Below are 11,163 nucleotides of genomic sequence, written 5' to 3' on the forward strand. Positions count from 1 at the left end.
TCTTCCTAAAAGGGAGTTTTTCCTCGCCACTGTCGCACTGTTGCTTGCTCTCGAGAAAACTGTTGGGTCCTTGTAAATTATGTGGTCTAGTGTGGTTTAGACCTACTCTATCTGTAAACTGTCTCGAGACAACTCTTGTTATGAAGTGATACTATAAATAAAATTAAATGGCATGAAAATGTCCCTTTATGTGGCTTAATTAACATTAATATGCATTCCCCCAGCCTGCCTATGCCCCCCAGTGGCTAGAAATGGCAATAGGTGTAAACCAAGCCCTGGGTATCCTGCTCTGCCTTTAAGAAAATTAAAGCTCAGATGGGCCGAATCCGGAATCTTGCTCTTTATGAGGTCATAAGGAGCAAGGTTACCTCCCCTTTCTCTGCTTTGCCTGTCCAGAGAATTTGGCCCGCCCGTAAGAGAGAGAGAGAGAGAGAGAGAGAGAGACATCATGGCTTTCAAACGAGCAAAGTGGCAGTTGGTCAAGGCCAGTAGTGAAATCAACCTGGGTGCTGCCCGCTGTTTCTGTACCATATCATCTCATATTGTGCATTATGTTTGACAAAAACAACATAAAGTTAAAAAACTATTACTATACAAAAAAAGCAGGGTGTGATTTTGTAGACTTAAAAATGCAAATGATGGTCAAAACAAGCAGGCCATGCTGAGGATACTAGCGGTCATACATTTGTAATTATCTCACCTCTTCTTTTAAGCATTTTACAGGATTTACAAGTAGATATATTTGGTACAGCAGTTAACAGTATCTTTCATTGGCTGTTTAAAAACAGGAAATCAATTTTAAATGTGTGCCCTGCCCAAGCAAACCTACAACTTTATATTAGGCATACCTGACTTCAAACAAGTTGCACGTCTTAACTAGTTCATCCATTACAGCATTGCTTCCCTTAACGTCTACACAGGAAGTAAACGTAAAGGCAATCAGATGTAGACACATTTTATATTAGGGAGAAAGTCACCCTTTGCATGATGATTTTGACCCTTTTGGGGGGTAAAAGTAAAAATGTACCACTGTGTACTTTATACTGGATTCTTTTTTCAGCCATTGCAGAGTAGAATTGTCCATGTTGAAATAACCAGCAGGGATGTGATGACGAAGACAAAAAGAGCAGAATGAAACAGCAACCCAAATCTCCCAATACACATGAATGGGAGTACTGGATCTAAAAACTGTAAAACCCTGACAAAAACTAAAAAAAGCACATCTTTGCATCCATTTGGGGAATTAGTAGTGCATCAAAGTCTCATTATCTCCATTTCACTGCTCTACACTGGAGCAGCTGGCCTGCAGTGTCTCTCTAAGAAAGTACTTTTAGGACTACAACGACCCCTTGAGACCAACTGATAGTTTCTCTTCCAATTCAACACTAACTTCATAAGATATGTCCAATAAGAACTGGACAGAAGTTCTGGTTGATTATTAATAAGTTACATTTTCAGGTTCAAAGAATGCCCTGATCGTCTTTTTTTGTCTCCTCTGAGGGAGGCTGACTGTTTCCCGTATCCTGACCAGAGCTAAGCGGCCTAGCGTTGGCCCTCGTCGACCGCTGCCGCCGCGTGCCGTTACCAATGCAGCGCATGAGGTTCTTGAAGGTTGTCCACATTTCCTCATCCTTGTAGGAGTAGATGCAAGGGTTCATAACGGAGTTGAGTACAGCCAGGAGCAGCAGCCACATTTTTAATTTCATGACGTGACAACTCGTGCAGTTGAGGCCGTCCAGCAGCAGAACCACCAGGCCGGGAGTCCAGCAGATCACAAAGGCCCCTTCAGGAAAAATACCGCAAATCAGTTAGGTTTTTGTAATGCTTAGCTTGTCACACGTATCCTTTTTTTTTTATGTGCAGGTGTCAGCATGCAAATAAAAAAAAGGTCAAGTTCCAATTTAGAAATAGGTTACTTATAATAGTTTTAAAGTACTGTTTCTTGGCTGGGCACAGTAACTTTCTGAGGTCTTGTCTTAACCAAGAAGTTGCCAGGCAAGCGGCAAAGATTTACAGAATTGGCTGTGCCTGGCCTAGAAATAGTCTGGCACATAAACCCCCAATAAAACCACAACTTTTTGTATTTTACACAGATCACACATAATCTTTAGCGATGCTGGTTGGTGAACTTTGTTATCTTTAACTCTTGGGAAGAAAGCAAATACTGTCTGCCTATGTCAAACTTTTCCTGCAATTCAAAAATTATAATAATCTTTCCGCATATTGTAATTCAGGTGTTCTAAGAGAAAACTACACTTCTGCATCTCCTCTTAGCTTTGTTTTCCGATTTGTCCGTGATGGAAGACAAATCACAGGTAATTTCAGATAGAGGGAGCGTTCCAATTGGCTGTTCTGCACATGCATAGCCTGTGCGACAGAGAGGGGAGAGAGGAAGAGGTTTCACTCTACTTCAAATTCTGATGTTTTTTTGCATTCTACAGGTTAACCTGTGGATTTTTAAACGCATTCATGCAAAATAACAGTTTGATCTGTAAAGCATTGACAAGTACTTTATCAACTATCCTAAATAACAACTAAAAAATACTTTTACAAACCATTCTTATGTGCTTCCAAATTTCAATGAACTTTTGCACACTGCACTCCTATGTTGGTAGTGAAAATTGAAATGGCAGGTAAAAAACATAGTTATCTACTGTAAGAGCCAGGGTAGAGGAGATAATACAGATATGGCTTGCTTAACGGCAAGGTTAGGGCTGCAACTAATTGTTGTCATTTTTGACCCATCTGTACTCAAATACAGAAGCAGCACTTGATTTCAAACGTGTTTGGACACAAACAAAGTTACTGAGAGTTTTCTGGAACTGAAAGGACAAGCCACAAGCAGCAACTTGTCAGCACTACCTTCATCTCTCCCGCCTCAACAAATCTGCAGAACAAAAACAAGTTCTCTCTCTTTGTTTGTCTCACATGCAAGCATGGATACATGTGTACAGAGTACAGAAAGGGTATTGTAGAGGTGTTTTTATGCTTTTTTTCTGCTCTTAAGCCTGAAAGTCAAAATGTTTGCCACATTTTTACAGTGAATTTCTTTTCATAAACTCATTCTTGTTCCTGTTTTTTCTTTCTCTTTGATAGCCCACATGTTCAAAATAAAGTGAACTGAACTGGAATTGCGTGGGACCCCATTTAATGGTCTTTCATTGGCAGTTTTTCATGTATTGAAGTTTAAAAATGGACTTTTTCCCCCTTTAATCTACGACAGAGAAAAAGAGTGTTTTAAGAACACACATTTCAAGCCTGTTCCTTTTCTCAGTTGGTATTCAACCACAATTGTGGTTGTACTTAAAGAATAAAAAAAACATTTAAATCTGCATGGTGTAATTTGATGCTTCCTTTAACAAACAAGCCCCAGCAATCTTGGATATAATGTAAATAATTGCTCTGTGTATACCAAGAGAATACAATAGACATCATTACAAAACTAAATGATATGTGCAAATTTACACATACAGTATACTTTTTTCTCTCTACTTTTTAGGTGTCAAAAGAGGTCCAACTGTACAACACTTAAAGACTCATTCATTTTACTAATTATACAAAGCCTGTGTGGTTTAAGCATCTCAAAACTGGTTTGTCCGGTTACCAGTTCTACCTGAACAGACTGCCTTTCATCTGAAACAAAAGTAAACTTTTTTTTCCTGACAAATACATCTCATTGACCTGGACCTGATTCCATGCCTCAGAAGTCTTAAGATTTCCTTCCTTTTACTTTCAGATATTGCTGGCGTGTTATTTGCGGCACATATTACAAAATTCCGTGCTTCTTTTTAAATTTCACCCAAAAATCACAGCACCATCTCAACAATTTAACAATGACACTTGGCACTAACAGTTCCAAAAGCTCTTGGGAACTCTGCAAAGCATCTGAAAGCAATTGACAAAGTCCTCAAGTATAGGTTCTTTTTCCTTTTTTTTTTTTATTGGATGGGTGGGGAGAAGGGGACGTTCAATGAAGGACAGTGTGGTGTGGTGTGGTACGCCACACAAGCTCAGGAGCAGTGTCCTTGCAAAGGGAGATAATTACACAGCAGTCTGGAATAAAGCGTACAAAGGCAGACATCTCCTACGCTAAAAACTGTATCAAGCCATCTGGCCAGCCAACAAGCCGAGTGCCCAAAGAGACAAAGAACAATGAGACCATTATCCTGCAGGATTACCGTGCTAAGTCACCAAAAGTATCTCATGCATCGTTTTTAACTGTATAAAGTGTATGAAAACAAAAACTGAGCACATTTAACACGGAGATAAACTTATCTAACCTGCAGCGCTTTCTGAAAGACATCAGTCTCAGAGTTGGTTGGTATGGTGACTTACTATGTACATTGTGTGTTATACTTGTGCATGAGATTGTTCATTTAAAGGGGAACTATGCAGGTTTTTTTTAGCTTAATTTGCCTTAACTGAACAGCTTCGGAGTCATTGGAATGGTTATATGATTTTTTTTTTAGTTGAATGGTGGTCGTCTCGCTCCCCCCAAGCGACTGTGACCGGAAAAACCCCCCTTGCAACTTTCAGCCGGCGAGCGGCCGGCCTCAGCGTCAGTATCACGTGATATCAGGTCTCATAATGCTTCACGGCACTTCACACATACGCCCATTCAAGAACCGGCTAACAAGGTCCTGATGTTTTTCACATTATCGTAATGGCTGAGCCAGCAAAAAGAAATAGAAAGCTAGGAAAGCATTGTTGGAGGAGCAGAGAAAGAGGAAACAGCAGACTGACCAAGCGAGGGGTCAGACACAAGTAAACATAGGAGCTGCTAGATATCTATTCCGAAGTTCTAGGGGGAGCTCTATAGAGAAAGAAATGGCCGAAATTGCCTAGCGCCGGGGCGGCCTCTAGCTCACCCAGTAAGAGCGTTCGCCCCATGTTGGCTGAGTCCTGCAGCAGCCTGGGTTTGAATCCAACCTGCGGCTCTTTGCTGCATGTCATCTCCCATCTCCCTCCCCCTTTCATGTCTATCCACTGTCTCTACGCAATAAAAGGAAAAGCCCCCCAAAATAAATAATATTTTTTTTTTTTAACTGCATGCCGCCCCTTTAAGAGTCTGTTTTGTTTAAATTGGTTGGGGCAGTCCTATTGCTCTGTTCATAAAAGGAAAGTGCTGGGAGGGGGACAATTTGAGTGTAAGGTATCCAGTTGCAACACCTAGACAAAGAAAGCCAGACCAGGATATCTGTGTCAACGGCATGAAAAGAAGAATCTTTTAAGCTTTCTTAATCCAGAAATAAGCCACTTGATTGATTGATTGAAAATAAATTGTCTATAACTTCATAATTAATTATTTGAAAAGGTATATTATGCAGGATTAATACAAAAGGAATCCCTTTCAATCATAATTCATGACCCACTGGTGTATGTGGTTGTGTCTGTATCTACAGAGACCCCGCCCTCTACCTGGATTTTCTCTTTTCTTCTTGTTTAGCTGTGTGTGGGGATGTTTTTGGGCGTCTGCAGACCGCTCTAATTCCTAATACCCTCGCTTTACTAGCTCCTTGGCGTACAATACTAATGCACAAGGCAACATTTAGCATCTATACAAAGATACAATCTCTCTACAATGTCTCCAACTGTCTCTTTTTAAACCAGTGCCAATTCTGCATGCTGTGTTTACAAATACCAACCGACAAAAATAACATATTATACCTTCCCAAAAATCTCTGGCTTCAGCTTCTCAAATGTTTTCCTGTTTTACACCTTGTAATCTAAATAGCTTGGGATCTTTGACTGTTAGTCGGACAGAACAAGCACTTTTAAGATGTCCCTTTGGGCTCTGAAAAATTTGTGGGACATATTTTTACATTTAATAGTATGAATGATTAATCAATTTAGCAAATAATTAAACACCAGAATGAGTCATAGGTTTAAGCCACTGGGCAGAAGAAAAAAAAAATCTGACATTAAAAGGACTCTTTTGCTCCCTTATTAAAGGCTCCCTCAAATCACTGACAAGCACCCAACATGTTTACTGAAAGCACAATTGTTGGTGTTGGTGTTATGCTCAAGGTTTTCCTTCTTATCAGGGAAACAGATTACAGCATGTTCAACTGTGACTCAGCAGTGAATTGCCCAGACTTTGTGACCCTGACGAAAGCGCACACACACAGCTACTTACACCTGACTAATGCATAAAATGTTATGACTCACTATATCGATGATCCTGCACAGACAGCAATTTTACGATGAGCACCTACCGAGCACAACCATGACTGTCTTGATGAGCTTAATGGGCGTCCTCTTGCGGTTGATGGAGCCGCTGGTGTGTGGTGTCAGCACTGCCGTCTTCCTCTTGACGTAGGTGTAGATCCTTGTATAGATGACCACCATCACCAGGAACACCACCAGGTTAGACACAGACCAGAAGATCAGGTAGCTCCTGCTGAAGATGGGAGCCAGCCGGGAGCAGTCGCTCAGGTTGCAGATGCAGTTCCAGCCCAGACTCGGCACCGCCCCCATGAAGATGGAGATGGCCCACACCAGCACGATCAGCAGGGTCACCCTCCTCTTTGTCAGGTTACTGTGGACTTTCCAATTCATGACAGAGATGTAGCGCTCTAGAGCTATTACCAGCAGGTTAGCCAGCGAAGCTGAGAGACTGATATCCAGAAGACCTTGACGGATGAAGTATCCTTTAACTGTAAGTTTCCGAGACACCTCACCTGTGTTAAACATGAGGTACACGTATGCTATGCCTGCTAGAAAGTCAGAGGCGGCGAGGTTGGCTAGAAGATAATAGAAAGGGTAGTGAAACCTCTTATTGGTGATGACTGCAGCTATAACCATGGCGTTAGAGACCAGGATGAAACAGCAGAAGAGAGAGCCCACCACCTGCACCAGGATGAGATTGGTTTTGTCCCATTTATCCTCATCGTGGCTTTTGTAGAAGAAGCCCATGGACTCATTATAATGACAGCTGTAGTTCTGTTGGGCCATTTTAGAGGTGGGTCTGTGGAAAGAGAGTGGGAAAACAAAAGGAAGTGGAACCATTTATCACTCATTAATCAACTGAAGTATAGGTAATTGTATTGAATAGGCCTAATCGTTAATTATCAAGCAACACATGCTAAACCTTCCTATTCCTGCTTCTCAATGGAAGGGTATGCTGCTTTTCTTTGTCTTATGTAGGGCTTAATGCTAACTTTTTAAAGTAGTTGCCGGCTTGGCAACCAGGCATCTGTTTTTGGTTGCCGAAATTGACAACACAGTTGCCACGTTTTAACTGCCTATATCTGGAGCAATTAATTTCGTATACAACTATACCACACATTTTAATAATGAAACCATGAGATAATGGCTTGCAATATAATTTCCCAATTTAGCACACATTTTTAACATGCGCAGTTAACGTGAACAGAACATTTTTTGCCTGTATCTTTTCACGGGAAACGTGCATGTGTGGGAAGAGGTTGCACAGCAGCTAAGATGTGTGGCACACGAACGTAGTGTTTAACCTTTACGGAAACAACCAAATGAAATATGGACTTCTTTTGAAATAAGAATTTCCAGTTATGGTTATGTTTTATATATTGAAAAAACACCAAAATTGAGCAGGTGGTTGGTTGTCAAAGGGGGCAACCAAAGGCCACAGAGCGGTTGCCAATTGACTCAATCTTTAAAACCTTTACTGTCGAGCCCTGTTATGTGATAGTTAACAGAATATCTTTGGGTTTTGGACTGTTTGGACAAATTAAAGCAACACTAGAGAACTTTTTCCGCTTTCTTCCCCCTACAGGAAGCGGAATTGTCCATTACATTACATTGTCCAGTTCATTCAAACTGCAGAAATGGGATGTAATGTAATGGTCAATTCCGCTTCCAACCTGTAAGGGACCCAAAGCGGGAAAAGTTCTCAAGTGTTGCTTAAGACATACATTATCTTGGTTTCTGGAAAATTAAATAAATAAATTAAGCATTTCCTGACTTTTTCTAGACCAAACAATCAATCTAATAACCGAGAAGCTTCTTTGTCAATGAAAATGATTATTTGCAGCCCTACATTTAAGCTATAAATAATCTAGAAATGCCTTGTAGACATTTCAAATCCAGTTATGTAGTTTTAATGGGAAAAAAAATGAAATGCTTTATATGCTAAATCAGTGCACGGTGCCATTTGACCCAAGGCCAATAGAGATTTAATTTCTCAACTCCAAAAGGCAAGTGCACATGCCAAAACCCATTTACAGAGAGAAGCTGCTTTGAATAGAGTTAAACAAGATAGTCATCGTGGTAACATTAAAAAGAAAGCCAAAACAGCACGCTCAGTCAAGTGACGTGACATACATCCGCAGATTAATTCCTCATTTTCTACCTGTAGCTACAAACGTTTCTTTAAGTAAACATTACAGACATGCAGCAAAACAAGATTCCAAGTAACACATGCTAAAATACAGTTTTCTTCATGACTTGAAAAGCTTTTAATATGCAATTAGCACTACCTGTCCGAGTCGGTCTAACCAGAAACAGCGGAGGGGGGAAGGAGGGATGTGATATTCCCACAGAGAGATTCACAAAATGAACTGTTGCATTTCCCAAAAAACAACGTATGAAGCAGACAGAACTAAATTAGAATCCCAAAAAGAAGAACAAAGAGTTACCTAGAAAAACAATCGGCCAAGTGAGTGTACCTGTGGTGAAGGGCTGCCCGTGGTGAGTCAGAAGACTAGTTGCGAAATATTCCGTGCCGAGTTAATGATCATGTTTCTCCTGCAGCATTGCGTCTCCGCAGCTGTGGACGGAAGAGGTGACAGCACAGAGCGAGAGGACAAAGTGGAGACAGAAAAGTTGAGCGTCTTCACTTTTGAGTCTTCAGCTCGGTGACGTAGAGGGCGTGTGCCACCCTGCCTCGCAAGTGAATTCCTCCGGTTGACCGCGCGAGGCCCCGCGAGCTCACTCTGGGATCAAAGTCAAAACACTGCAGTGAAGTCAGGAACACAGACTGCATATTAATATACATGTAATAGTCATTCATGTTTGTATATTACTATTTACAGTGTATGGTCGGGACCCAGAAACGGGCTGTCTGTTTTAGAAAATCTAAACGAGATTAAACCATTGGTTCACAACTGTTTTGGGCTTTTAGTGCTTACATTAATGTCTTGTTGGGGCCCTTTTCCTTCTCACTTTCAAATTTCCAATATTTAACAAAAAAAAAAGTAAAGCTTATATAAAAGTGCAAAATAATAATTTGTGTGGAAGAATTTTTCCATCTCACACCTCTTCAGATTTATCCAGACCCTTTGGAGGGGGCCGACCCCTGGACTCAGCTACAAAACTTTACAGAAAGTTGGCTAGTTATAACTTATTCCACCCCAACCAGCCACAATACGACCATACTTAGTATTATTAATGAAAAAAATGTACTATATAGGCTAATAAGTCAGTTATAGGGGCTGTTATTCTGCATAATGAGTGGCCTAGATTTACTTAGTATGTTATGCTGATAATACTTTTCTGCTGATGTATCCTACTTTTACAAGTCAGATTTTGAATGCAGGACTTTTACTGGTACCTTAGGGTATGAGTATGTCTTCACCACAGAAGAAAAGTAATTTCCCTATTCTTTAATTGTGGAGCATGGCCATGGGGTCCCAAGGCTAACATTTGTTGTTACCCCTACTCACCACATACATTGGTAATCCACCTTTAAACATGCTGTATCAGTTTAGTGTCAACTCAGTTTACTCTCAGATTTCTTCTTTCACAAAAGTGCAGTGCAAATTTACAAACACACTGAACTGCCCGGATGCACGTACACTACGTATTGTGTGAATTTACAAATGGGTAGTTCTCCTTTAAATTGTATGGTTGGATGTTTGGAGCTGCACTGTTTATATGAAAAAATCCCAATAATGGCATCTTTAGTGCAGCGCTCACTCCCAGTTTCCATAACTGTGCGTGTTAAAACAGACAGATCTGTAAGTAGATATCCTGCTCTCATCCTTGAAAAGGATGTGTTTTGCTCTGGTCTCAGTTTTGACTATTACAATCAAATAGGAATAATAAAGAGGCACTATTGCCACATAGCACAATTAGTCTACTCAATCTACTAGGAGTAGTAGATATGACATGTTGGCTCATTAACAGGTGTCAAATAACCATCTCTACCTCAGACATTTTCATACTCAGGCTATAATTACTAAAAAAATGTTTTGAGTGACCTTATGAAGCATCCCTAAAGGCAACAAACATCTTTGCTGTAGGTAACTCCTTGAACATCATCAGCATGTTAAGAGTTTAAGGAAACACGTCTAATCAAATCACAGTGCTTCTACTCAAGTGAGAAGTCGTGCTCCAGCTATATCACCATCTAAACTCGTGTATAGATTTGATAAACTAACTGACTCATTCTGAGTTCAGGTTGGCTTCCTTTCAAACTCCCATCTTACTCAATCTCAGCTGTGAGAAATCTTTGAGCGCTTCTTTAATTCTTATGGAGTACAAAAGAAATGGGTCTGCTTACTTTTGAGTTGCTGAATGTTCTGATACTTCAGGAAAGTCGGAGAACACTAAAGATGTATACATGAAGAGTTATATTTATTGCAATCTTTACTCCAACACTTAACAATTTACAAGTAATAAATTACACTAGCACTGCATGATGTTGCATAAACACCAGTGTAATACACTGGAAACACTAAATCCACTTCTTGGCAACTAAATGCATGTACAGACCTAAAAAGGCCCAGTAAACTTCTCAACAGTATCCAAACTCCAATAGACTGTTACAACTCCTTAGGTCAAGCTCCAGTTTCGTTTTCAAGGGAGGGAACTTGTTTGGAGTTCTATATAACACCTCACGAATCATAACTATAATTTTTGGGGTTTTGCAGGAGATAGCCTTGATCTTCAAATATGAATCAGGACGTGTTACATCTTGTTCCCAGCATTGTCCTCCTCCCTGATCCATGTCCTCTGGAGGTGGGACAGCTGTCACTGATCAGGATTATTGCGTCACTTTCAGAAACTCTGCAACAACATGATTCAAAAAGTAGATGACACCCAATGGTCCTCAACACTACCATATAAAGTACCCTACATACTGTTCTACTTTAGACATTAATAAGGGTGCTTAATTGATGCATCAGCAAACAAATCAAAGTTTTTCTCCACACACACACACACACACACACACACACACACACA

At 40.4% G+C, this 11,163-nt stretch overlaps 1 protein-coding gene across 2 annotated transcripts; it reads right to left on the bottom strand.

Annotated features, from left to right (window-relative positions):
• Positions 1–585: 585 nt before the first annotated feature.
• LOC116675296 (lysophosphatidic acid receptor 3) lies at positions 586–8,879 on the bottom strand. 2 transcript variants are annotated; one of them, XM_032507223.1, is made up of 3 exons: positions 8,616–8,879; positions 6,216–6,967; positions 586–1,783 (listed from the first exon to the last, which is right to left on the bottom strand). In XM_032507223.1, exons 2-3 carry the CDS (start codon positions 6,952–6,954, stop codon positions 1,461–1,463), a joined length of 1,062 nt encoding a protein of 353 aa, XP_032363114.1. In that variant the 5' UTR covers positions 6,955–6,967; positions 8,616–8,879; the 3' UTR covers positions 586–1,460. The 2 variants fall into 2 exon arrangements, with proteins under 2 accessions (XP_032363114.1, XP_032363113.1); XM_032507222.1 differs by having other exon boundaries at positions 8,646–8,875.
• Positions 8,880–11,163: the final 2,284 nt, after the last annotated feature.

Source organism: Etheostoma spectabile, unplaced genomic scaffold, assembly GCF_008692095.1.
Source record: "Etheostoma spectabile isolate EspeVRDwgs_2016 unplaced genomic scaffold, UIUC_Espe_1.0 scaffold00001772, whole genome shotgun sequence".
NCBI lineage: Eukaryota > Metazoa > Chordata > Actinopteri > Perciformes > Percidae > Etheostoma > Etheostoma spectabile.

Coding starts and splice junctions, on each gene's coding strand:
- LOC116675296 (XM_032507223.1), bottom strand. CDS start 6,954: ATGGCCCAACAGAACTACAGCTGTCATTATAATGAGTCCATGGGCTTC. Junction 1,784..6,215: donor GACAGTCATGGTTGTGCTCG/GTAGGTGCTCAT, acceptor TTTTTCCTGAAG/GGGCCTTTGTGATCTGCTGG.